The sequence below is a fragment of the Lagenorhynchus albirostris genome, chromosome 8 (assembly GCF_949774975.1).
Source record: "Lagenorhynchus albirostris chromosome 8, mLagAlb1.1, whole genome shotgun sequence".
NCBI classification, from domain to species: Eukaryota; Metazoa; Chordata; class Mammalia; order Artiodactyla; family Delphinidae; genus Lagenorhynchus; species Lagenorhynchus albirostris.
This window is the reverse complement of record NC_083102.1, coordinates 17,730,927-17,756,241: the sequence shown is the minus strand read 5'-3', so window position 1 is coordinate 17,756,241 and position 25,315 is coordinate 17,730,927. Positions and strand designations below refer to the sequence as shown.

Genomic DNA, 25,315 nt, shown 5'->3' with positions numbered 1-25,315 from the left:
CCCACACCACGGGCAGCCCTGGCCGGGTGCACTGCAGGATACCACTCTGTGTTCTGGCCCTGTGCTCCTAGGCACTTCAGGATGGAAATGGCTGTTTTGTTCCATCTTGGCAAATTTACAAATATGAAGGCATAGTATGCAGATTACTGTTTGAGAGGCCAATTTGGAGAAGTCCTTCTGATTAAAAACTTAGTGAAAACATTTTTCCAAAAAGATGACGAAGGTACATCCTATATATATCGATACTATATACTATGGAGGGACTAGAGAAGGCAAGTTTCCTGTAGATCAATTTGGCAAAATGCAGTAAAATCACTAAAAAATATTGCTACCCTTGACCCAGTGATTGCAGTTTTAGATATTAATCCTAAGGAAAAATCAGATCCAGCAAAGTCTCAGGCCAAAGGTCATTCAGTTATGATATTTCCCGCCCTCAAAGCTGCCAGGAGGGCCCTTCCTCCTGATCTCAACCCAGAGAGGCAGCTGAGGACTTAGCCCCTGGAGCCTGCCTGGAGGTTACCCCAGATGTCTTGGTTTTAGTTTGGCTGTCTTGAAGGGAGTTTGCCACAGGTTTTTATGGAATTCCAGAAGGGAGAGCAGGAGCTTGAGAAGAAACTGGGAGGGAGACAGGGAGAAATGGACACTCACGGCGTGACTTCCTGCAGGTACCCAGGAAGGCGCCCTGCGAAGCGCAGGAGAAGATGCCCGTCCTAAGGTCAAGGCGGAATAACCAACTGCTGTTCCTGGGAATCATGACACTCACAGTCACAGTGATCTTCCTGCTGTTCTTTGCTCTCCTCTGGAAGGCCGGCAACCTTATCGACTTGCCCAACCTCAGAATTGGCTTCTACAACTTCTGTCTTTGGAACGAGGGCACTGGAGCCCTACAGTGTCACCAGTTCCCTGAGCTGGAGGCCCTGGGGGTGCCTCGAGTTGGCCTGGCCCTGGCCCGGCTTGGCGTGTACGGGGCCCTGGTCCTCACCCTCTTCGTGCCCCTGCCTCTCCTCCTGGCCTGGTGCAACAGTAACGAGGGAGAGTGGCAGCTGGCCGTGGGCTTCCTGGCCACGTCCTCCATGCTGCTGGCCAGCGGCCTGGGCCTCTTCCTCACCTACACATGGAAGTGGCTCCGGCTCTCCCTCCTGGGGCCTGGGTTTCTAGCTCTGGGTGTTGCCCAGGGCTTACTCATCCTCTTGCTTATGGCCACAGTCGTGTTCCCTCAGAGGGCAAAGGACAAGAACTTGAGAGCTGCTAGCTCTAAAGGCTTACGTGGTTGCAAGGGTTCTGTTTGAACTATGCTCAGAGAAGGTGCCAGAGGATTCACGGGCCGCCGTGTCTTCTCGGCCGTCCTGCTTCATAGCTAACGCTGATCTCAAGACTAGCAGACGGGACCCACCGCGGAGGGAGTAGGGCACCCGACGTCAAGGACAGGCAGCAAGGGCGGCCAGGGCTCCCTCGGCCACTTAGTGTAGGGTTGTGCGTCCTTTGGGACTTTTAAGGTTCCCAAGGTCACCCTAAAACCACACAGCTCATTGTCACAAGAATTCCTGCTTTAACTAACTGATCTGAGCAAGCCATTCTTACTTTATCCTCAGAACAATGGGGAGATAAGGCTTCCTGTCATGGGGCCAGATTTCCAGTACAAGTTGCCAAACGCCAGACTGGAACCCAGTGAGGGTTTATGAAGAAACACCTCAGGGTCCCTGGGGGCCCTGCCTGGCAGGCTCCCCATCTCCATCCAAGGCGGGTAGAACGCGATGAGCCCCTCACCTCTGACAACGCTCCCAAAGGCCCAGGAATAACCTGAGGGATTCACCGAAGACAGAACACATGGGCACAAAGAGCAGCCTTGGTGGCTTTGACGGTTCCCCTGAAAAGGCTCCCGGCTCCCTGAAGGCTCCCTGAAGCCCGACAGAGCAGGGAGTCAGCGGGCAGATCCCTCCCAGCACGTGACCTGGGAGTTCAGGAGCCGAAGACACCGGGTCCCTGGTCGGAAGAGGAAGGTGAACAGGACTGAACGGTTCCACATCCACGTGAATGCTGCATCCCCTCACCTCTCACCCCGGGCCCAGAAAGGATACAAGCACAACTCACGCACTGGGGAACTTTGTGTATTTTTCAGCACCTATATATTGAAAACCTGTACAGCACGTGATTGCCTCATCCTATGCCTGTCAAAAGCCACACTGAATACAGAAGCAGAAACACGGACTCTAGTGTGATGTCTTGTCCTTGGTGTCTCCTTTGGGTTCCTGTCCCACTCTTGCTTTCCGACTGTCCAGGGACCAAGGCCGAGGCCACCAAGTGGAAGAAAGGTGGCAGCTCGGGGGGAGGAGGCCTGATTGGTCAGGAGGCTTCCCAATCTGTACGCTGAGCCTCAGGTTCCTGGACGGAGCCCAGCACTGTGGCAGGATGTCTGGTTCAGGGCTGGACGAGCAGGGGCTCACAGACTGATCGAATGCCTCGTGATGAAGGCTATTTTTAAAATAGGCTTCCTCCTTAGGGAGGCCAAACAGTAGGAATTCCAGTGTACTTAGCAGCCATACTTGTTTTTCTTTAAACATTATTAAGTTGACTCTTTGGTTCCAGTAAATTGACCACCACAACCTCATCTCCCTGGAACCAGGTAACTGAACACAACAGACTGTGGGGATCCCAGACCCTCTGAGCAAGGAGAGAGCACAGTGCAGGGAGGATCTCTAACGGGAGCTCATTCTGATTCCTCACTTCCCAAGGTGAATCTGTGCAGCCCAGAGAGGCGCAAAGCTGGGAGCAGAAGCCGTGACAGTCTGAGGGCAGCGCCCAGGCCAAGAGGGAAACCCCGCTTCCTTCAGCCACTCTGGGCAGAAAGTCCTGGAAGTTTGTCCCTTAGCTGAAAAATATCTCTCTGACGTATTTTAGCGCGTCCTGGTCCTCCTCGAGTTCTCTGCTGCAGGCCGAGTCAGAACCCGCAGGCCCCGGAGGAGGGCCGTCTTCCCCACAGTCCTCGTCCTCGCTGTCCTCGCTTCTGCTCCCGCGGGGACTCGGGGACGGCGGCGCTGAGCTGGCCGGGGACTGCTCTGGCTTATCAGCGCCTGCCAGAGGCAGCTGTTCCAACGGCTTTTCCTGTTTTCGGCCCTGCTGAGTAGAAGCAATGGCAGGCAAAACAGACGGGGGTTTACTTCCCTAACGTGCTGGTTTATCTGTCGGTGACGCAGAACATGCCCAGAAGCAACTGTGAAGCCAGCACCGGACGAGTCAGGCCCTGCCCCCAAATCACAGATGGCCCCTCCCTCCCTTCACCCGACCCCTCCCCTCCCCGCCACCCCTTCTCAGATGGTGCAGAAGTAGAGACCAGCTTGGGAGAGCAGCGGCAGGGGCCTGAGGAATAGCGCCACAGGAAAGAAAACTAGAATAAATGTACGTGGAAAGGCGGGGTGACAGAATGCAAGGAGCACAGGAGACGAACCCCGAGTGCGGGTCTTAGCCTCTCCCTTACTGGCACCAAATCACTTATTGTAACTAATAATAATATCTATCAGCAGGTTATTGCAAGGAATAAATGCGATAGGAATATATAAAAGTCCCTGAGCAACTATCAAGTACTATCAAGGACTACCAACTATCAAGTACAACTCTAAAGTGGGACAGTTATCATTCGCTTCCGGAAGCCAAGACACTCAGCGGCGTGGTGCTCCGTACGGCGCTCAGAAGTCACCTCGCCTGACTGAGACCCTCCAGAGAACATGAGCAGTTAACGACTTCTGTCCCGTCCACACGCCACCAGCACAAAGTCACCCAAACAGAGAGGGCTGCCCTCCCTCGCACAGCTGCGCCCTCCCAGGTCTCCAGCCCACCAACCAGGGAGCGGGCTGCGGATGAGTGGGCTCCTGGCCACCCCAGCAGGCAGGGCTCCTGTTTTATTAGCATGAACCAGGCCCTGGTCTAGTTTCTGCCCACCAAGAGTTTCTGGTCATAAGAAAAGACACAGCTGACTTTACCTCAATCAGGATCCCCAGAGCAACGTCTACGATTTCAGCTTCATTCATGCAGTACACAGTCCTCATGGCAGGAAGTCTGAAAGAAAAGCACAAAGCTAGAGATGGCATGGAATCACCAGGAGGAGAGAATGAGAGCAAGAGCTGCATCTCAGGGCCTGCCCACCAGGGGTGAGAGCAGCAGCTTCCCCAGGGCACCAACGTGGCTTCTGCATCCTTGTAACCAGTGACTGGCACAGGGGGTTCTCGGGGCAACAGTGTGGGGCTTCCCAGCCTCCACCAGCTCCCCTGAGGATCTGGAAACAGGGCACGATGGCCGGCTTCTGAGAGTCAAACTCACACACACGGTGGATGCGAGCAGATCGAACAAGCCAAGACACAACCCACCCCCCTCCCACCGCAGTGCATGAACACAGTAAAGGAGGGCGGCACAGACCAGAAATCGCGGCTGGCCAATGAAGAAAACTTAGACAGGGAAGGGCAGAGAGGGACAGTGAGCGCCTGGGACCACGAGGGGAGAGGGCAGGGACATCCCCTCCGTGGCAGCCCAGAAACCCCCGCCATTACCACCATTCAACTAACCCACCCCACGGCCTCTGATCTCAGGCCGGCACAGTAACCTGCAGCTTGTCCACCTGTCCCTGAAGATCTACCCGCAAGGAGTCGGGACCACCTCGTCACTCATCTTGCCCAGTGGATGGTCACAATTTCTGTGGCAAGAGAAGAGACTGGCAATTTGGACAACTGGCATCTGAGAGCTTGGCTGGTGTGTGTGACCCGAGAGGGGGAGCCGCTATCCAGGAGCTGACAAGTGAGGGTCTGGCGGTGGAGATTCACCAAGAGAGGCAGAAGCCGGTGCCAGTCTGGGAGGGCACAGCTCACTTCCTGTGCACCCTCCGAGAGCTGATGAGAGGTCTGTGGACTGAAACACCCCACCTCACCGTTCTGCCAACACGGGAAGAGTGGGCCCCGGCAACTGTGATGTCCCAAATCCCTCCCCCTGTCCTAATTCCCCAGGAGGACCAGAAGCTGCCCCACCTTGCTGCAGCCACTGGCACCGTGGCTGTTCTCCTCTTGGGGGTCTTCACCTGCACCGTCCTCTTTTCAGCCACCTGGGCTGTCATCCATGCGGGAAGCACCCTTTTTTTATTCTCAGATTTTAAGTCTTCCATCTCCCTAGTCTCTCATGAAGAGGAACCAGGGCCCAAGCTTAATGACTTCAGGACAGCAAATCCCACTCTCTCATCACACCAGGAATTATAGGTCTGTTTGTCCTGAATGGGAGTTCAGCTTTAATTCCTACAAAGAAGAACAAAGACCAGTGAATTCTAATCAGCGAGAATACTCCCAGGCATCAGCCGAAATTACTGGTCAGGGTAGGGCCCAGGAGACGCAGATGTGCCGTTCACAGGGCATGAAGGGGCAGGCGAGGGGCTCAGGGAGAAGCAGCCCTCCACGCAGGGCCCAGGGACCCCACCGGCAGCCAGGCCCAACGCCTCCAGGAGCCTCTGCACTGAGCCATTCCACACGGGAGGAGTGGCATGAACACCCTCCCAGGAGGAAAGAGGGAGGGAGGTGCCCCTGCTCCTCTCCACCGCAGAGGCTCACGGTCCCCAGGGTGTCCAGACTACCCTACCCTTAAGACACCTCTCCAAGATCTCTCCCCTGTTTCTCCCAACCACAGACTTCTCATTCCCTCTTCTGGGAGCGGTTATAAGAAATTCCAAGGCCATTTTGATTCACAATGAGGTTTCACCGGCCAACACCCACTCCCTTACACCAAAGATACTTCTGACCCGTCAGATTTCAGCCAGCAGTAGGGTCAGGAATCCAGAAGCTGGGGCGCCGGGCTGGGGGGAGTGTCTCACCTTACCGGGCCTCTCCCCACCCGCACTGGATTCCTTCCACCTCAGCCCCTCCTCCTAAAGCTCAGCCCCGACCCTGTGTCTCAAAGGGTGCAGGGCTCCACCCTCCACTTAGCAGTTAACCCTGAAGGCAGCTGCGGGCGCCTTCTGCCTAAATTCAAGCGGTGCTAATACTCATTCCCACATCTAACGAGCACCGCTAACCGCCCGGCACAAACAGCGCGGCGGTCGGTGCATACACTGATTTGACCGTGAGATAGATATACTGAAGCGTATTTAACAGATAATGAACTGAGACTGAGCAGTATGCACAAAGTCACAAAAAAGTTTGAAATGGCCGGCCGGGACACGCACCCGGGTCCTCCAGACTCCGCCGGCTGGGGGTGGATGAGGGCCTGGGACGCCCCGGCGCGGCCCCGCGGGCGCGTGCCCAGCCCAGAGCTCCCGATTCTCAGCCGCCGCAGCCCTCGGGGACCCCGCGCCGTCCTGGCGCGACCAGACCGGTGCCGACCTGTAGGAGAAGGGCGAGGTGGGACGCGCGGCAACCACGCGGAGCCTCACCGGCAACAGCACCGCCCGCGTCCCCGGCGCTCCTCCAGCAGGGCTTCCTGCCTCCGGGCCCGCGCCCCCTTCTTGGCTTCCGGGGCGGGGCCAGGAGTCTGATTCTGGGTGGTAGTAGGGAACTCGGAGCCCGGCCGGCCGGGCTCCGACCCCGCGCGCACCGTGACCCGACCCCGCGCGCACCGTGACCCTTCCCCCGGCTCGGCCGCATCCCCGCACTTCCGGCTTCCGGCCGCCCGCGGGCGCGGAGGCCCTGGCGCGCCCCCTGTCGGCAGATCGCGTTGTCTGCGCCCTCGGCTGTAGAGCCCTGACTCCCCAGCTGATGGGAGACGCCGGCCTCGCTGTCCCGGGTCCTGACAGTCTCTCCTTGACCACATCCAGGTCGGGCTCCTCTCTGAACTCTTCTCAGCTAGGCCCTGCCTTTTGGACTTCCGTGTGCATCTCCAAATTGTCCATTTTTAGCAAGAATACTGCTAAGTTGATCTAACCAAAGTCCACCCATCCCCCGCATCTGATCATCACCCGCCACCATCTTCCAGGTGGTGTCTAATCACCCGGCCGCCCTCAGGAAGAATCCTGTTAGGTCAATTTAGCCAGAATCGCCTCTTACTCCTATGTTTCCTGTTAATAATCATCCATCCACCGACCCCCTCCACCCTGCCACTTTTCTTTGTATTGGGAGTTGAGCACAACTTCGCCCCCACTGCAAAACCCTACTGAGTAGCCCCCTCGAATAAAGTTTGCCTTACTTGTCTTTAACAAGTGTCATAAATAATTTTCAACAATATTTTTTCTTTAACAGTCCCCAAACGTGGCTCCATTTGAGGCTGGCTGGATAGACTCTGTTAAAGTGTCAATTCCCAGCCCTCGCCCCCCACCAGAAATTAGGGGGAGGGGATCTGCATTTTTGAAAAGCTCTGCTGGGGAAGGGCAGAGGCGCAGTGCTCCCTGCTGGAGGCGTGCACTCCCAGGCAAGGGGGGTGCAAGGTGAGACCCCCACCCCCGGCTGCAGGAAGGGAAATTAAAGATTCTGTTTACATTTCAAATTGGCCAGAGGTGTTCTGTGAACAGGGCTGCTCCACGAGGCTGCCCAGATGTCCTCACTGCTTTGCTTTCAGCCTGATGCTGAGCACTGCAGTTTACACGTGGAGTTAGCATCTAGTTTAACTTAGAATCACACAGGTTGAAGTAGCTTAAAAGACAGACAAAAAAAAAAAACCCAGGTAGCACACATCACTAAAAACACAAGGACAAGTGCAGATGGTGAAACTTCTACCACATTTTGAGGCAAAAGGATGATCAGAACCAACCATTACCCCCCAAAATGCAAAATTATCAAGACAGCCATTTGAAATGTGACTTACAACAAATCAGCTAATAATAGAATAATTACTCTCCATATGCTACAGGTGCAGGATAGGGGAGTGTGATCCAGAGTTTGGAGAATCCAGAGCCAGGAGTTCTCACTTCCAACTGTGTGTGCCTTTGGTTTCTGCAAAGCATTTTCACCCCATACTAATCTTCAATCCTAGGGAAGTAGGCTGGTCCAGCAAAGTTTAAATCAATCAAGGCTTAAGGAGTAAATCAGTGATTTCAAGTCACAAAACCAACCTGCTGTGCATTGGGGTAATTTAGCTGCGGGCTGAACCTGGGCTCTGCCTCCAGCCTCTTCAGGAGGCCAACCCTTCCAGGCAGGACTTGCTTCTCCTCTGATTCCCTAAAGGTTCCAAAATCACTGACCTCTAGGGTCCTCCGCTCCCACGGTCTGTGAGCCAGGACAAATCCAAGTCTGATGGGTGGAGATGCATCATTTTGTTTTAATAAAGGAACAGAGAACACTTGCCATCACTCCCTCCACCTTTTTCTCAAAAACCTTCTCCCATAGCCAACCGAAAAATGGGGTCTGAGGAGCAGGAAACCCATCTGCATAAAAAACATAAAAAACTGTGTGAAAGGCCAAATAGGGATGAGAAACCCCAGCTGTGGGATTTGAATGGGTGGGAATCAGCTCCTGAAGCATTTTGAATGCTGAGTTCAGGGAGTCTGAGGTCTTGGAGCAGAAGCAGGCAAGCGCACACAGGTCCCAAGGACGAGGGGAACGCACCTCACTGTTCTCGTGCAGCCCAGCCCAGAGCCAGGCTACACCTGCGCAGGCTTGGGGGCCTGAGGCTGGACTGGCTTGATGGTTTTCATCTAGTTGCCCTTGCCCAAGCTAGTGGAGGAGTCTTGCTGGCATTCTCGGGTAGATGTCAAGCAGGTATTGTGAAGATGTGAATTTTTTTTTTTTTGGCTGTGTTGGCTCTTCATTGCTGCACGTGGGCTTTCTCTAGTTGTGGCGAGCCGGGGCTACTCTTCATTGTGGTGCGCGGGCTTCTCATTGTGGTGGCTTCTCCTGTCGCGGATCACGGGCTGTAGATGCGCGGGCTTCAGTAGTTGTGGCTCGCAGGCTCTAGAGCGCAGGCTCAGCAGTTGTGGCGCACGGGCTTAGTTGCTCCGCGGCATGTGCGATCTTCCTAGAGGTCAAGACAAGGGCTCGAACCGGTGTCCCTGGCATTGGCAGGCAGATTCTTAACCACTGAGCCACCAGGGGAGTCCCTGAATTTAAGTTTTTGTTTTTGTTTTTTTTGCAGTACGCGGGCCTCTCACTGTTGTGGCCTCTCCCGTTGTGGAGCACAGGCTCCTGACGCGCAGGCTCAGCGGCCATGGCTCACGGGCCCAGCCGCTCCGCGGCATGTGGGATCTTCCCGGACCAGGGCACGAACCTGCGTCCCCTGCATCGGCAGGCAGACTCTCAACCACTGCGCCACCAGGGAAGCCCTGAATTTAAGTTTTGACATGCGTTATTGGAGGATGAGAGCTCATCTTGGAGGGGTGAGGAAGTGGGACAGGGAGGAACACCAGGATGAATGCATGCTGACAAGCACTCAGGATGGGGTGGAGGTCAGAGAGAGATAGGCCAGGAGGGGACAGGGTGGCCCGCTGCACAAATCGTACTTGCTAATTTCAAAAGGTCAGAGGTTAATGGTGTTTTGGTTTTGTGTTTTTAGGCAGCTTCAAAGTGATGTGGAAGCCCCACCTCAATCCCTCCTGGTGGAGCCTCAGTCACATCAGCTGTGAGCCAAGCTCAAAACAAGAGGGAGACAGGTATCCAACCCAGAGCATAAAGGAAATGAGAGAAGAGACAGCTCTTCAAGTGTTTTCTACAAACCTTAAAGACATTTCAGCAAACTGTGGAGACCGTATTGAGAGGAGAGAATGGGCAGTAAGACAGAAACTTCGAGATGGAGAGAGGAAAAGCTAAACAATGAATTCTCTCACTCAAATGAAACACATGACCACTTTTTAAATGTCCTACAGAATCACTGGGAGAGATCAATAAGGTTGCTCATTCAATGCAGAAGATGGGAAAAATTATAAATGGAAAAGTCTTGAGTTTGTTCATCTGAAGGAGGATTACCAGGTGGAAATGGGTAACAATGTGTAAGTGACTACTGATCACTAAGTCTCTGGTGTTATCTCATAATTGAGCCACATAAACACCTCCCTGCTTTCCTCCCAACTCCCAGCAGATCGGAGCCAAAGCTTTAGTACCAATCTCTTCATGATTTTCCAAAAGTAGGTAACTGGGAGCACTCCCACAGCAGACCTGCACCCCGGATCTGGGCTGGAGCCTCTGCAACAACTATTCTGAGCAGCTTGGTGACAAACTGCCCCTGTCAAGTGTCAGAGCTCGAGGTCCAGGCCTGAAATCCCACCGCCTCAGGTGGAAATGCAAGTGGGAGAACGGAGTCATTTTCTTGTTCCTCTCCACCCCGTGAGGGCATCTGCCTCTTCAAGGTCCCACCCCAGCCAGGGAGCAAAGGGCCGGGCTGTGGACACACGCGGATGGTGTGAACCCTAGGTTCCAGGCCGGCACCTGGCCGACTTGCTCCTGTCCTCTGGCCACTCACCAGCAGAGGGCGCTGGAGGCCGGCTTTGTTCAAACTTAGGGAAGTGAAGTTGAAAGAATGGGAGGAACCACAATCACCCAGATGGAGAGGGGCAGATGCCTCAGACCTTGCACTTGTCCTAACAAAAGCTGCCAACTCTCAAGGTAAAAAAGACACCATGGCCTCCTTGACATGAGCCCAAAGAAACGGGAACGGCACAAACCTTGGTTAGCCAACGGAGCAGTAGAGAGAGGACGTCCTACATCCGTGGCAAAGTAACAAGCAAACCTCCAATAAAGGTCAGCCCCATGGCTGGTGAGGTAAGAGCTGGGGCGCGGGGCCGAAGCTCACAGTGACCATCGCCAGGGCAAAGGGTGAAGGGAGATGCTCTGCTGCACGCGTACGTTCCAAAAAGAGACACCAGGTGACCACAATAACATTCTTTTTTAAAAAAAGAAAACTGAGCGAATATATACAAAATACTTTCAATCTCTTCTAGGCCAACAGAGCAGCCACCACAATGTTTCTCCTGCTTCCTGAGCTTTCCTCCCACCATCTGGAGCCTGCTCCTGGCAGAGGCCAGCGTGCCGATGTCTGGGGAACACGTGCCCCAGTTCTACGTGGCTCCTGTTCTCAGTCAGGCGGCTGGACAGTGCCCGAGCCCCCTGGGCAGTCTCTCCCTGAAGACTCCCCACCCTGGCAGGGAGCCGGAAGGGGAGCGCCCTGTCTTCCTGAGCCATCTCTGCCTGCCTCCCAGGATAATACTGTTGCCGTGGGTGGCCCTTGGGGCGGGCCCCATCAGACTTTATGGGCCAGGAGGGTGGTCAGCTTGATCTTGCCGTCCATGGAGGCAGTGAGGCAGGTCCCGCAGTCCACAGCTGTGCTCCAGTCCACGGTGACCACAGGGGCGCGGTGGCCACCCAGGCTCAAACAGCTCTCCAGAACCTTCTCCTCCCCGCCCAGCTGCAAGGGGACAGGAGAGATGAGGTTGCATCATCAGGCACTGCTCACAAACACATCCACTTTATCCACTTTCGGTGGCCAAGCTGCCTCGAGCCTGGGGGCTGCCACCCCAAGCTGAGAACATGCCCAGGCACACAGGTCCCCCTTTCCAGAAAGTCTCAGGTTCGTTGCTTGGACCAGGAAATATCTTCACTTTCCCGACTACAGTTACTCCTTCAGCTGAAGTAGGAAATAAGTCCCTAATATGCTCTGAAAGACACAATTTTCCCTGCCACCTTTAACCTGCTGTGAGCCATGTCTCCTGCTCGTGCCTGGTGTTCTCTTCCAGCACCATCTACCGCTCCCAGCTTCATATCATGTATCTGCCTCTCTGTTTTACATTTGCTTCCCCCAGGGAACACCAGCGGCAGGAGGGCAGGAGGGCAGGAGGGCAGGGGGCAGGGGGGCAGGGGGCAGGGGGCCGGGGGGCGGGGGGCAGGGGGGGCGGGGGGGCAGGGGGCCGGGGGCCGGGGGGCCGGGGGGCCGGGGGGCGGGGGCCGGGGGCCGGGGGGCCGGGGGGCCGGGGGGCGGGGGGCGGGGGGCGGGGGCCGGGGGCCGGGGACCGGGGGCGGGGGGCGGGGGCCGGGGGCCGGGGACCGGGGGCGGGGGGCGGGGGCCGGGGGCCGGGGGGCGGGGGCCGGGGGCCGGGGGCGGGGGCCGGGGGGCGGGGGCGGGGGCGGGGGCGGGGGGCGGGGTCTTGGTGGTTCCCTGCCGTGCGGCCGGCACACACCCAGAGAGCAGTGCTGGCACCGGAGGCCCTGGGTCAGGGCACAAACACGGCTCTCCTCTGTGCCGCCAGCACCTGCTGGCCGGGACTCATGTGCACAGGTGTGAGGGGTCAGAAGGTAATAAGGAAGGGAAACCAGGAGCAGACTGTCAATCCAGCTACATGTAACATCCATGAGCAAGAAAGAGCAAGTATTCAGCCTTCACGGAGAAAACATCTTTAACAATCATGAATTATTTATAGATTGTAAAAATGGGACCTGAAGGTCATTATATTCCTTAAGTAATTAGACCCCATTTTTGACATTTTTTAAATGACAGAGGAAAATCTTTCAACCCGTTAATTGGTTATAGAGAAAGTCTGACTGCAAACCATATGAACTGATCAGGACAAATGATAAAGCCTGCACGATCAAAAATAAAATAATATACACACATACACACACAATCATACAGAGAGCAAAGGAGAGCCCACCTGAAACTCAACTAAATCTAAATAATAAAATGAGGCTTGTGAACAGAAAACGTTTTACAATACCTCCCGATAGCAATTACAAGAAATTATGGAGCTTTTTATGAAACCATCACACTGTACCCCTTATATATATACAATTTTTGCCAACTGTACCTCAATAAAACTTTTAAAAGATTTTTAAATGTATATATTTAAATAAATAAGTAAAAATAAAGTGTGGAACTAATTTTTAAGGAGCGGTCAAGAGCCACCCAAATCATCAGCATCTGTGGAAAAGAGGAGCCTGGGCGACAGTAAACCCAGGCCTCCTGGTGCCACACTCAAGGTCAACAGTCCAGAAGCCTCGTTACTTGCCACTTCAGCAGCCCCCTTCCCCCTCGCCCCACCGTTTGCCCTTGCTCCCCTCTGCCCTGTGGAGCCCCAAAGCCCACCTTCCTCCACATCCTCCCAACCCCTCCTCCTCCAAAGGCCCCAAATCCACAGACAGCCCCCCTGCCCAGTCCTCCCTGAGGACTCGGCCCCCACCCGGCTTCCTCCCCTGGGGGCCCTCAGCTCTGTACTGTGGTCACTGTTGATGCTCGCTCTAACTTGAGCGTGAGCCCCAGGAGAGCGGGGCCACACTCTCCGTCTCCTGTGTGCACTGCCCAGGGCCAAGGACACGCCCGCAGGCAGCTGCCGTCCAGAGCACCGGCTGCCCGCCGGCTGTGAGCCATGCGAGGCGAGCTCGGGGAGCCCCAGAGAAAGAGCATCCCACTCCATGACTCTACCTGCAGACGAAACACCGCCAGGCAGAGAGCTAACACCGAGGCTCAGAACTGAATCCACGTGGCAACACGGAACCAGACCATGTGCTTAGGCCACGACACAAATCCTCATCCCTAGTCTATTTGGTAGTGCTAGTAAAATAGGAGAGGTTTATAATTTCATTCAATCATACATCCAAAAAAAAGTACATGAACCAGAGAGGCTGTGACATGAGAATTAAAATAAGCAGATAAACTGAGTGGACAGCTTACATCCCGTGTGACAAATCACACCCCCCGGATTTCTGTCCCAGCCATGGATTATAACGTCCTTGACCCACAGGACCTCCCATAAACAATAAACCTACACCAGATTAGAGTACCTGGAACAGACCACCTAGGCACCCTCTTGTTTGGGGTATGTCCCCCCAAACCAACCTACAGCCCTTCTCCCTAGCTCTTGAGGTTTCTATAGTTGGTATTATTCCCAAGGAGGGAGGCAGAAAAGGGACAGAGTCTCGTCCAAGGACAGTGACGGGCGAGCAGAGAGGATGGACATGCCACACTCATGCCCACTCCCGCCTGCTCCCTCGAGCTGGCCTGCAGCCGGGAGGCCCAGGCGCTGTCCATCCCGGGTCAAAGGCTTCTCCACGGCCATCGGGGAGGGACAGAGATTGGGACAGAGACAGGGACAGAGGCTCGAACTCAGCCGGGCCCAGACCTCCGAGGAGGAACCTCCCTGCCACCACCCTCCAGGTACCTTGTAGATGACGCCCCCTGTGGCAGAGCACGTCAGCATGTAATTCCCCTCCGAGTCAAAAGCGAAGAGTCGGCCCCGGGGGACCTGGACCTGCTTGTAGCCGCTGTAACCCGACAGCACGAAGGGGCCCGTGGCATCAGTGGGGAGGCCGTACTCGGACACCTTCAGGCCGCTCTTGTGGATGTTCCACTGGATGAACTGCAACCGCAAAGCACAAGCTCGGCACTCTCAGTGGGCCGGCAACAGAGCCCAGGTCCGGGGGGAGGAGAGAGGACAGGCCCCAGGAAAGAGGAGGTGGGTCCACAGGCCCCGGGAAAGGTAGTGAGATGACCACCCAGTCCCGACTCTTCCCAACACAATTTAAGCATTTTCTTAAGGGAAGAAAATCTAGAGTCAGCCACTTCATGTCAAAGCCTGAACTTTCTCTCTGGCCTGACTCCAGGAAAGGGAAGAGGCAGGCAACAGCCTTCGCCTGGATTCCCATCTCTCAAGCAAGGGCAACGCTCCAGTGATTGTTATTATTACTGTTGTTGTTGTTGTCATTATTAATATTACTATCAGGGTTAGAACCCAGCTAGATTTTTCTTAAAAATAGGACAAGTTCCAAATACACTTCCAGTTTCTCAGCAGTGCAATCAATGCAACATGAGCAATGAGGGATAAGCTGAGCTTCACGTTTTGTAGTGCAAACAGCCCTTTAGCCCACCCAAGGGACAGGCTACCTGGGTGTGGCCACCGCTTAACCGAGAATCCTACTCAAATAAATAGGAAGTAGGGCTTTGATTTAAAAATCCCCTCTCATAGTTTTCAAAAGGAGAATTCATTTTGTAATTACTGTCTTCACTGGATAATACAAGTGGATGGTATACAATCCAAAAGGTACAGGAGGGCACACGTGAAAAGCTCGTTTTTCTCCCCGCTCTGCCTGCCCCAGCTCCCTTTCCAAGGATCCTAATGAATCTTTCCAGGGAGAATCTAAAGGGGGCACTGATTTTTACTTTTTTCCCCAGCTTCCTTTTTACATTTCTTGACTCTGTTTGGGCGAAACTGTCTGCAGCCCCCAGCCCTGGCAAGCCCTACATATCCATGCTGTGACCACCCGATGACCAAGCTCACTGAAGTACATCCTTGCACCCCTGGGAGCCCACCGAGTCAGGTGGGTCAGTGAGATGAGTCCTTTTTGCTACAACCAGGAGGAAGGATGTAGGTCTTCCCCTTTCATAAGAACAGTCAACTCCCACTGAACTCATTTAAACCTCACAAAGACCCTGTGAGACTGGTTACTATTTTCATCTCTGTTTTACAGATGACAAAACTGAGGCAGAGGCCCAAGGTCACAGAGATAGTAAGAAGTACAGTCGGGATTGGAACCCAGCCCGTCATGCTGTTCTGGTGCTCTCTAGAATCTCAGATGCCTAAGCCAGAGGAAGGGAGCTTCCTGACCCAAATCCCGTTCCCACCTACCTTCCCGTCCTCGCCAATGCTGTACACGGTGTTCTCATCGTAGCTGAACTCCACAGAGCAGACCTCCCCGCAGTGGGCCTTCCAGCTCATAGCGCACTCATGCTGCTGCATATCTGAGGCAATGAGACGCCACTAGGATTCCCGCCCAGGCCCTGGGGAGACATCTGCCCACAGCAGGAGGTACCTCCCACCCTCCCTCTGCCCCATGGGTGGCAGAGGGCCTCCCAGACCGACAGGAGTCACAGAGCTGACCCCCGGTGAAGAGTGGGCACTGGGTGCTTCATTTTACCAGTTGTCTCCTCCACTGTGCCTAGTCTTCTGCTAACCAATCTTAAACGGAAGCTTCTTTCACTGCATCAAAAGTCAGGTTCAGAAATCCCTGGGTGGAGCCTGAGCTCATCTGGGGAGCCCGTAAGTCTAGGAGGACACGAAAGTCCTTCCTGGGAGGGCGCTGTAACTTCCCACCAGGGAGCCCTGGAGATCGGTTAAAGATACAGTCCCCAGGGCCTTCCCAGACCCTCTGACTCTGGTCTCCTGGAACAGGCCTGGCGAGAGGAGCTTTAAACAGCACGCCAATGACTCTGACGCACACCGTTCTACTGCTCTCACGGGGACAATGAAGTGGTCACACCAAGAGGACAGGACGGCATTACTCTCTCGTATCCTCTTGGATCTCACTCGGGCCATGAGGACTCAGATCCAAAAGCTCAGGACTGGAGGACTGCTAAGCTCCACGCCGCCTCCCCGTGTCCACGGACACGGACCACGTGCAAGGTAATTAGGGGGTCCTGAAAACAGCAGACTCTGACCAAAGTTAAGTTCTATTACAAGCATCTTGAACTGGGGTTTTGCAACAGCCTCTAGCCCAGCTGGCAAAAATCCAACTCTCTTCCCTGGGGCATTTGAGGAGGGGACCAGGATGGCCGCGAGCACGCTTGCCTACCGAACAGCCGGATGACACCATCAGCTGCCCCCGTGACCAACAGGTTCCCATTGTGATTGAAGGCTGTGCAGTTGATGGCAATGGGCTCCGGATCCAGGGAGAACTGGAGCTAGAAAAAGGACAAACTAAATTTTAAAATGTAAGACGGTAATAAACCAAATTTCAAGACAGGTTCTGTTTGAAAGGGGGAAGGAGACCAAGATTGAGGAAGGGCACACCAGGGCATAAAAAGTGTCGGTAATGTCCCACTTTTAAACCGTGATGGTAGGTAGGTGCTCATTTCACGGTTCTTCTCATTATTCCCTACACCTATGATTTCAATATCCTCTTCTATGGATTCAATATTTAACGAAAAGTTGAAAAATAACAAGTGAACATAAAATTACAAATCATGACAAATTCTTAGCACAAACTAACAAGATTAAAAAGGACCTAACCAGACTGGGTGGGTAGAAGATGCTGGAGGACAGATGTCAGCCGGATGGAGTGGGGTAGGAACACTCTCGAGAGGGGACAGCATGCAGAGAGGGCGTGTGGCTGCAAGATGAGGAGGACAGGAGGCACCAGGAGGCTGGAGCAGCAGGGAGGGCCAGGCCAGGCACGCTCCAGGGGGTGTGGATGGGAAACCCAGAGGAGCGAGAAGGGGCAGGACCTGCCTCCGTGTCTGCCCATCCCCCAGGCGCAGTGTGGCAGGCGGGCGCCATGGGGGGCACTGTCCACCAGCTGTCCAGCTGAGGGGTGCTAGCGGGCATGTCCCCGAAATGGAGAGGAGTGTTCAGACTGGAAACAGGTTTTGGAGGTGGAACTGACAATGTCTGCTCCTGGACTGACTTCAGGGTGAGGGAGAAGGCTGGCTCCAGAAAGACACCTGGTTTCTCAGTGGGACGCATCTGCCAGGACGAGGGAGCTAGAGAGCAAGAACTGACGTGGCAGGGTGGCCCTGACTGGCTGGAGAGACCTGCGAGGCTTCCAACTGGGAACAGGAAGGCGCAGAGAGGCACAAACGGAACACTCGGGACCCAGTCACCAACAAGACAGGGACACTTCAAGTGTCCGGTACCAGCAGGAAACACGCTGCTGCAGGTAAGGGCCTGACCGCAACTGATTCTCCCAAGAAACACCACTGCCTTTTAAACAGGTGAGTGTAAACAGCACTGAAGCTCTCGGGATTCAGGGTCATAGCTGTAAGCATCTGCTACTGTTCTGGGTGGGAAGGCATCCTCTGCTGCTGGGGAAGGTGAGTCACAGGCCCTGTGAGCAAGCTTTCTCAAGACTGCCATTTCTTAAGAATATGCATGTGTCCTCACTGCTTCTAGCTGCTGCTGCAATTTTTATGCAATTGTAAGTTAAGAGGCAGTCAGAACGGGACTCTAGTTGTCTCCTGAAAAATAAACCACTTGAATGCTTCATAGTAAGTGAAAGAGGCCAATGTGAAAAGGCTGTCTGACTCCAACCATATATTCTGGAAAAAGCAAAACTATGGAGACAGTGTAAAGATCCACGGATGCCAGGGGCTGGGGGCAGGGGAGACTACATGGAGCACAGGGCGATTTCAGGGCAGTGGAAATACCCTCCGTGACACTGTAATGGTGGCTACGTGTCATTACACATCTGTCCCAACCCTTAGAACGTACACCACTAAGACTGAACCCTGATATAACCATGGACTTTGGGTGATTATGATGGTCAGTGTAGGTGCATCAGCTATAACAAATGTGCCCCTCTGGTGGGGGATGCTGACAGCAGGAGAGGCTGTGCGTGTGTGGGCAGGGGGTCTGTGGGGGATCTCTGAAACTTCCTCTCAATTCTACTGTGAGCCTAAAACTGCTCCAATAAAAGAAAAAAAAACTTGGGACTTCCCTGGTGGCGCAGTGGTTGAGAGTCCGCCTGCCGATGCAGGGGACACGGGTTCGTGCCCCAGTCCGGGAAGATCCCACATGCCACGGAGCGGCTGGGCCCGTGAGTCATGGCCGCTGAGTCTGCGCGTCCGTAGCCTGTGCTCCGCAACGGGAGAGGCCACAACAGTGAGAGGCCCGCGTACCGCAAAAAACAACAACAACAACAACAAAAACTTTAAATATTAAAAGAAATTAAATTAAAAGATTTTAAATAAGCCAAAAGGGCCCGATAAGAGGCTGTGTGTGAATCCTAAATTTGTGGCATGATGCTGAACGACTTCAGTTGCTGGCAATCTGCCCCACTGGAGTATTACTATTTTTCAACACTTAAATGTTGAAACCTCCTCACAAATCAAAATCTTGACGAGCCCAAAGCAAAGAGGGAAGAGACCTCAGAAACAGAGGGCAGCACAGGCTGTGTGCCTGCCCGGGAGTGTGACCAACCCCAGGGAGACCACGGGGCAGGCCCGCACCTGCTGCTTCATGGTTTTCGTGTCCCACAGCAGCAGCTTGCCAGGAACCTGGTTAGTGCCCTTGCTGCCGATGTCTGGTGCGGACGAGTCCACCTGGGCAGCAAGGCTTGGAGCTGCAGCTGAACAGACGAAAGAGGCCCCGCTGGGGCTACACGCGAGAGACAGAATCCTGCAACACACGTGGGGCCGGGTCAGTGCTCCGCCCGTCCACAGAGGGAGGGGGAGCGGGGCTCGGGGGCTCGGCCAAGGCCAAGGTAGGCCCGCCGAGCACAGCAGTTGAGGGAGCGGCCTCCAGCGCACCTGGGCATATCATCGTTGATGCTGATTTCACAGAGGTTCTTCTTGGCTTCCGTGTCATAGAGGCGCACCGTCCCCACACCGCTGCCCAGCAGGAGCTGGAAAGAGAAAGGGCGGGAGATGCAAAGGACAGCTCTGGGTCAGGCCCGCTCAGGGAGGCCCACTGGGGAGCCAGGCCCACCCCTGTGCAGTGGGCCAGGCTGTGGGGTGAGGCCTGCCTCCACTTCTCCAGCTAGTTCAGGGGAAAAACCCGGCTACAAAGGACCTCATTTAAAACTTAAAGACGTCACAGGTGACCTTGAACAGAAGCAAAACCACAAAAGGAATGTGTGGAATAGAAGCTCTATTGCTACCTCAGGTAGAGCTGGAAATGAGACCCTCTGCCCACCCCCCTCCCCTTCCAGTTTAAATCCCAGCTGTCCCAGTCCTGCCCTCTGGCTCCGGATCCACCACCACCTCCCTGGGCAGCGGCCCCAGCTGGTCACTGGGCTGGGTGACAGCCCCATTTGTGTATCCTGGGGACAGCTCTGGCTCTGGGCCTACAAAGGCCTCCAGAAAAAACAGAGGCTATCCTTGTGATTTATTTGGTGAAAACTTCAAAGACAATAATGAGAACCGCCAGAAGAAAGCAACAGAAGCAGATCTGAGGGTGTCCCCCAGGAATATTCCCTGGAATATGGCCTCTAGCAAACTGACACTGGTACAGGGAGAGCCCCGAGATCCTAGTGCCATAAGGATAATTCCTGCAGTTGTCAAAAATTATTTAAAAACAAGGTCTGGGCTTCCCTGGTGGCGCAGTGGTTGAGAGTCCGCCTGCCGATGCAGGGGACACGGGTTCGTGCCCCGGTCCGGGAAGATCCCACATGCCGCAGAGCGGCTGGGCCCGTGAGCCATGGCCGCTGAGCCTGCGCATCCGGAGCCTGTGCTCCGCAGCGGGAGAGACCACAACAGTGAGAGGCCCACGTACCGCAAAAAATAATAATAATAAAAATAAAAAAATAAAGAAACAAGGTCTGCTCCTTGGGCTACTGAGTATGATCCCCTCCAAAATGGAATACGGTGAAAAAAAAAAACAAAACACTATAAATCAACTTTATCTCAACTACAAATGCTATGTCAAATATGCTAACACCACTGTGGGAACCCCAGGATAGGACACACCCCCTCCGGCCTGGCCAGGGAGGGGTCTCAGCAGGAGGGGGCGCAGCTGAGAACGCTCGTGGTGCGCTGTCAGAAATGTGCAGGGATGGCAGGAACTGGTGGGGGAGAACAGGCAGGGAGCCGGTCTCTCTGCAGCAAGACGGAAAGCAAGCCAGACCACCCCACGCAGGAATGGGCCTCTGCCATTGGACAGGGTCCCGCTGCAGCCTAATTCCAATCCTGTTAATCCAGTCGCCTCCAGAGAGGAGCTTGCTGGCACATCCGGGATGTGTGGTCCCTGCCTTCCCAGTGAGAGACAAGGGGGGGCTCGTCTTGGAGGCCCCCACCAGGCCTGTGGCGCTGGAGCCACTGGGGAGAGCCCCAGAGAGTTCTTCACTTAGACCACAGGTCCAGCAACAAGTAAGACCACTCACCAGCCTGTCCCGTTTGGTGGCCCACTCTAAAGAGAGCAGTGGCGACTTGGAAATGGAGGATGCCTTGGTCTGCATGATGGGGTTGAAGGACCACACTTTGATGACCCCATCTACGTCTAAGCTGGCGACCCTCCTCCCCGAGCAGTCCACTCTAAGATGAGAGAAAGGGGGACGCTGTTAGCACCCTTGCCTTAGTCCGCCGTCCTCTTCAGCGCACCCAGAGGATTGCTTTTCTGACTCTCCTGCTGAGAGTCAAATGCCCACACTCCAAGGACGGGCGTGAACTACTTCTAGAAACAGTCATTCGTTCATCTGTCTGAGAACTACTTACAAAGCATTTATTCAATATTATGTGCTGAGCCCTGCGGGCAAGATGCACACAGCCCCGCCCTCGGCACGCGTGTGGTCTCTAGAGACTGAGAGCCTCCTGCATCACGGCTCCAGAGCAAGGGATCACCTACCCTCTGGGCGTTACACCCCAGGATCGGGAGTGAAGAGGCTGACCCGGCCAACGGCAGCTCTTGGCAGGACCCCAACTGCAGCTGTCCAGCCCTCCTCTGACAGTTCAGGGGTGACCACGGTCCCTCCGGGCCATCCCACCCTCCGCATCTCTGTTACCTCTCATCATCCTGCTTGCCACACCTTCACACGCACAGCCTGAAAACCGAGGCTTCCCGGGGAGCCCAAACCCCACGCCATCAGCCTTTCCCCCAGAGGGCCCTGGCCCCGGCCGGCCGGCCCGACACCCACCTGCAGTGCATGATGGAGGAGTGGTGCTCTGCATACTCCTCCTGCCCCAGCACGATGAACGGCTGCTCGGGCCGGACCCCCCCACCCTCAGGGCCTGCGGCAGGAGCCCGCGCCAGGGTCTCCAGCACCTCCACGTGGAGCTCCGGGCAGGGCTCTGCCTCCGGGCCACCAGCTTCGGGCTTCTTCTCTGCACACTGCACCAAGCAAAGGGGGCACAAGTCAGCTGTGAGGGGTCTGCACCGGGCCCAGCCATTCCCCACGTCTGGGGACACACTGCAAGATGTCTGGGACGCAGGCCACAGCCCTCGGGGGAGGATCCTGGTGGTCTCAGGGTCTAAAAGAAAGAGCTCTGAACTACAAGAGCCTGCTCTGCTGGCGGCCCCTTCCTAGAGGCCCTGCTCCTCTCACAGGCCCTGTGGAGGGAGTGTGGGCCACAGGCTCCCAGCCACAGCTGACGAGACTCAGGACACGCACCACCTTGACAGACCAGGCCAATGATAACAAGAATCAGTGAGTGAGTGAGTGCCTACTGCATTCCAGGCACTACGTGAGTATGATTGATTGCCTCATTTAATGCTCCACCCAAACATTTCTGATCCTACTATTAACCCCACTTTACAGCTCTGGAAAGTAAGACTGAAAGCAGAAGTTAAATAACTTGCCTAGGATCAAGAGCTGGCCCGGGGTAGGATGCTGATGTGAAGCCGGGTCAGCCAGAGGCAAGCGTGGCCCCTTGCCAGTGCGCTGCCATGTCAACCAGCACCTCCTCCTGGGAGAGGGATACTGAGAGACTGGGGCGACAGGCCAGGCACAGAGATAGACCCGAGCACAGCAGCAGAGCCAGAGCCAGGCGGGGCACCAAATGGCACCCCACACACCCTGCCACCCGGGAGGGCGGCATCCGCCCATCTCTGCCTCCCTGGGACAGCAAGTGTTGGCCATCACGATTACTATCTGCTCACCCAGACGTAACCCAGGCCAGGGGGCACCAGCCAGGGCACTCTCTACCACCCACATGGTTCCTGAGGCTCCTCTAAGCACTCCTTGGGGTCCCAGAAAGAGCAGTTCTACAGCAAAAATGGAATGAAATGGAATGGAATGGAATGGGATGGGGTGGGATGGGATGGGATGGGATAGAATGGAATAGAATGGAATAGAATAGAATAGAGTAGAGTAGAATAGAGTAAACAGAGAAACAGAGATCTCCGAGCTCAGAGAGGTATCTTATGGGAGTGGCTGAGCTCGGGTGCGCCTCTAATCCTACAGCACAGAAGGATTTGAGATCCGAGCCGTAAGGGTCTACGCTATCGAACCAGAACCAGCACAGGGCTGCTAATGCCAAAAAATGCCTTTAAAACAGGCAAGTAGCCTCAATTAGGAGATAAATGGTCAACAAGGTGACTTAGGCAGTAAATCCCTTTTGCCTTCAATCCAGAGAATTTGACCGAAACAGAAGCAGCTTATACCACAAGGAAGAGCAGACCCCAACCCATATCCACTAGTGAGAGGAGTCCCTGAGCTCGGGCGGCAAGGGCCCTGGGCCGCAGCACGACGCTGCGTGGACACGTGGCTCTCGGGGCAGCGGCTCCAGCAGGGAGTGCAGGAGAAAGTGATCCTGTGATTGAGCAAGTCTGGGAGATGCTGGGTTAAACCAAGGGAAACAGGTCTCTCTCCCACCGACTCTGAGCGCCCGTGACATGCTAACACGCACAGTTAACCTAAGGGAAGGACAGAGCATGCAAGGGGTCCAAAACCAATTATTCACAGAGCTCACCTTCTGGGAACCTTTTCAGAGGCCAGCATTTTATGGCCCCTGTTTAGGGAAACACTCCATCGGGAAGAGGGATCACTGGAGAGCCAGGTGGTTTTGGAACAGAACAACCAAAGTGCAAGCAATTAAACCCAGTTAGGCAAAACCACACTCTACACAGCAGAAGAAATCAAGAGAGGTAAGAGCAGGCCCTACAAGGCCCCCCCCCATTTTCCATGGCCCTCCACCATGTGGCCACGTGGTGTCCCTGCAGGCGGTCGTGAGACGCCAAGGCCAAGCCATACCTGCAGAGTCATGGAGAAGAGCTCCTTCCGTTCCTTGCCATGGTCCTGCAGGCGCCGCTGGCGGTGCTGTGACCAGCTGGACTCCCCAGTGGCCAGCCCGCTGAAGAGGCTCTTCCCGTCCTTGGGCGCACATGCTGGCTCCCTACCCTTGGTGCTCTGGAGGACGAGACACCAGGCTGTGAAAAGTCTCTTCCTACCTGGGCCCAGGCCATGACACCTGGGCCAGGAGGGGAGCAGGGGCCAAGGAGTGGACTCTCCTCTTACTCCTGGGTAAGGTTCCTCCCTGGCCATGCTGAGAGGTAGTTAAAATGTTACTATGTCAGCCCATGAGCAAAGTCAAGGGCAAAACGTAAGCAGGCTGGACCTCCTCCTTTCTGTTCCCCACTCCCCCATCCTAAGAGGACAGGTCCCCAGCACTTCTCCACCTGCCACACCTACCACCTGGAGGTAATACATATATATCTCCTTGATCTAACTGGAATTGTTAACTTTATTTAGCTTAGCACTTACTAAGTGACAATTATGAGGCAGATCAGGCCCTACGCTGGGTGTTACAAAGATTTACAAGCAATTATATGTTTGGGCAATACAGCAAAAAAAATTATACAAAATAAAATCACCCCTCTGGAGGGAAAAAGGAACACAGTACCCTCTTGTTTTGGGCCAAGTGCATGACTAAACCAGCCAATGTTAACAAATATTGAGGTATTTGGAAATGATTACTAGGCAACCAGAAAGTCTTAATAGAAATTGTTGGAAACTCAAGGCCTTTTGAGCAAGATAAATTGGACAAGAGAGAAAGTGGCATCTTCTGGCTCCTTTTCATAGCAAGCGAGATAAAGTCAATCAAGGTTACAGCAAATGAACTCAGTAATTCCCACTCCTATAGAGACTGAAGATTCCTAATCTAGAGCTTTTTAAAAAGGAGCTGCCACCTCATCACCTTTCCAAATTATCTGGCTGGTTTCTTTTATTCCACCCTTATTCCCACAAGTTGTGATGGTCACACTCCTACCCCCCCAACACACACCTTTTTTTTTTTTTTTTTTACACTCTTAGCAAAGGGATAGGATGCAAACAGCCGCTATGGTTTGAGAACAACCTCCTCACAAATCATTTGTACACAAGTCCTAAGTAAAGAGAATAAACTGAACCAAAGTCTATTTGTGGGCTTCTAGTTCTTCTACTGGTTATTTTTTATGTTAACACTAAACAACTTAAAATGATTAACGTATGTTCCTTGGGACTCCGGAGTCATGTGAACAATTAAGAAAGGAAATTTTAAAGGCTATTAGTTTACCTGGAGCCTAACTGTGGCTGACCTACACAGGATTGGTTATTTTTGGTTTTCTGATGAGGTGACCTCCATTGGTATCTACTTATGCTTGTAACAGATGTTTTCTCTAGAAAGAGTATTTGATTCTCTGAATTTTGACTTATTTTGGGAAAAGTAAAGATCTTAGTTAAGATTTTTTTTAAAAAACCTAAGAAGAAAACCAACAACAATAATAACATCAATATATACTACTCATTGAGCATTTACCATATGTAAGGTGCCATGCTAAGAACCTTACAAACATTCCCTTAAAGATGAGGCATTATTTTAACATGGGGAGCAGATGTTTAGAGAGGTTAAGTTACTCGTTTAACACAGGGAGAACTTGACAGAACCGGAATTTACATCCAGATCTGACAGTGGCCCCAAACTCTGAGAAACCTGAAGAAAGAAAAACCATGATGGGAGCACATGGAAGAAAGTGACACTGAAGAGAAAAGATAAGAAGAAATGTCATAATCCTGGAGCAAAATAACAACCAAGGTAAGGC

General features: G+C 54.0%; 3 protein-coding genes across 17 annotated transcripts in view; 1 reads left to right on the top strand and 2 right to left on the bottom strand.

The window, feature by feature from the left end:
- Positions 1 to 6,569, bottom strand: part of CYREN (cell cycle regulator of NHEJ) — a 90,596-nt gene extending 84,027 nt beyond the window's left edge. For 2 of the 7 annotated variants that reach the window (XM_060156618.1, XM_060156623.1), the window contains exons 1-3: positions 6,194 to 6,569; positions 5,013 to 5,273; positions 3,978 to 4,053 (exon numbers count right to left, since the gene is read on the bottom strand). In XM_060156618.1, the coding sequence (XP_060012601.1) occupies positions 3,978 to 4,053; positions 5,013 to 5,146 (210 nt within the window). In that variant the 5' untranslated portion in view covers positions 5,147 to 5,273; positions 6,194 to 6,569. Of the gene's footprint in view, positions 1 to 2,092; positions 3,118 to 3,977; positions 4,054 to 4,594; positions 4,983 to 5,012; positions 5,274 to 6,193 lie in introns of those variants that run through there. The other 5 variants (XM_060156621.1, XM_060156622.1, XM_060156619.1 and 2 more) reach the window with 4 other exon arrangements.
- Positions 1 to 11,722, top strand: part of TMEM140 (transmembrane protein 140) — a 24,447-nt gene extending 12,725 nt beyond the window's left edge. For 4 of the 5 annotated variants that reach the window (XM_060156615.1, XM_060156613.1, XM_060156614.1 and 1 more), the window contains one exon: positions 666 to 2,208. In XM_060156615.1, coding sequence (XP_060012598.1) covers positions 702 to 1,289 — 588 coding nt within the window. In that variant the 5' untranslated portion in view covers positions 666 to 701 and the 3' untranslated portion in view covers positions 1,290 to 2,208. Of the gene's footprint in view, positions 1 to 665; positions 2,209 to 9,447 lie in introns of those variants that run through there. The other variant, XR_009541909.1, reaches the window with a different exon arrangement.
- WDR91 (WD repeat domain 91) overlaps positions 10,755 to 25,315 on the bottom strand; it is a 27,735-nt gene continuing 13,174 nt past the window's right edge. For 3 of the 5 annotated variants that reach the window (XM_060156605.1, XM_060156609.1, XM_060156608.1), the window contains exons 7-15: positions 23,490 to 23,645; positions 21,435 to 21,628; positions 20,685 to 20,835; positions 19,114 to 19,208; positions 18,814 to 18,982; positions 16,443 to 16,551; positions 15,500 to 15,612; positions 14,036 to 14,233; positions 10,755 to 11,292 (exon numbers count right to left, since the gene is read on the bottom strand). In XM_060156605.1, the coding sequence (XP_060012588.1) occupies positions 11,128 to 11,292; positions 14,036 to 14,233; positions 15,500 to 15,612; positions 16,443 to 16,551; positions 18,814 to 18,982; positions 19,114 to 19,208; positions 20,685 to 20,835; positions 21,435 to 21,628; positions 23,490 to 23,645 (1,350 nt within the window). In that variant the 3' untranslated portion in view covers positions 10,755 to 11,127. The remainder of the gene's footprint in view (positions 11,293 to 14,035; positions 14,234 to 15,499; positions 15,613 to 16,442; positions 16,552 to 18,813; positions 18,983 to 19,113; positions 19,209 to 20,684; positions 20,836 to 21,434; positions 21,629 to 23,489; positions 23,646 to 25,315) is intronic. The other 2 variants (XM_060156610.1, XM_060156611.1) reach the window with 2 other exon arrangements.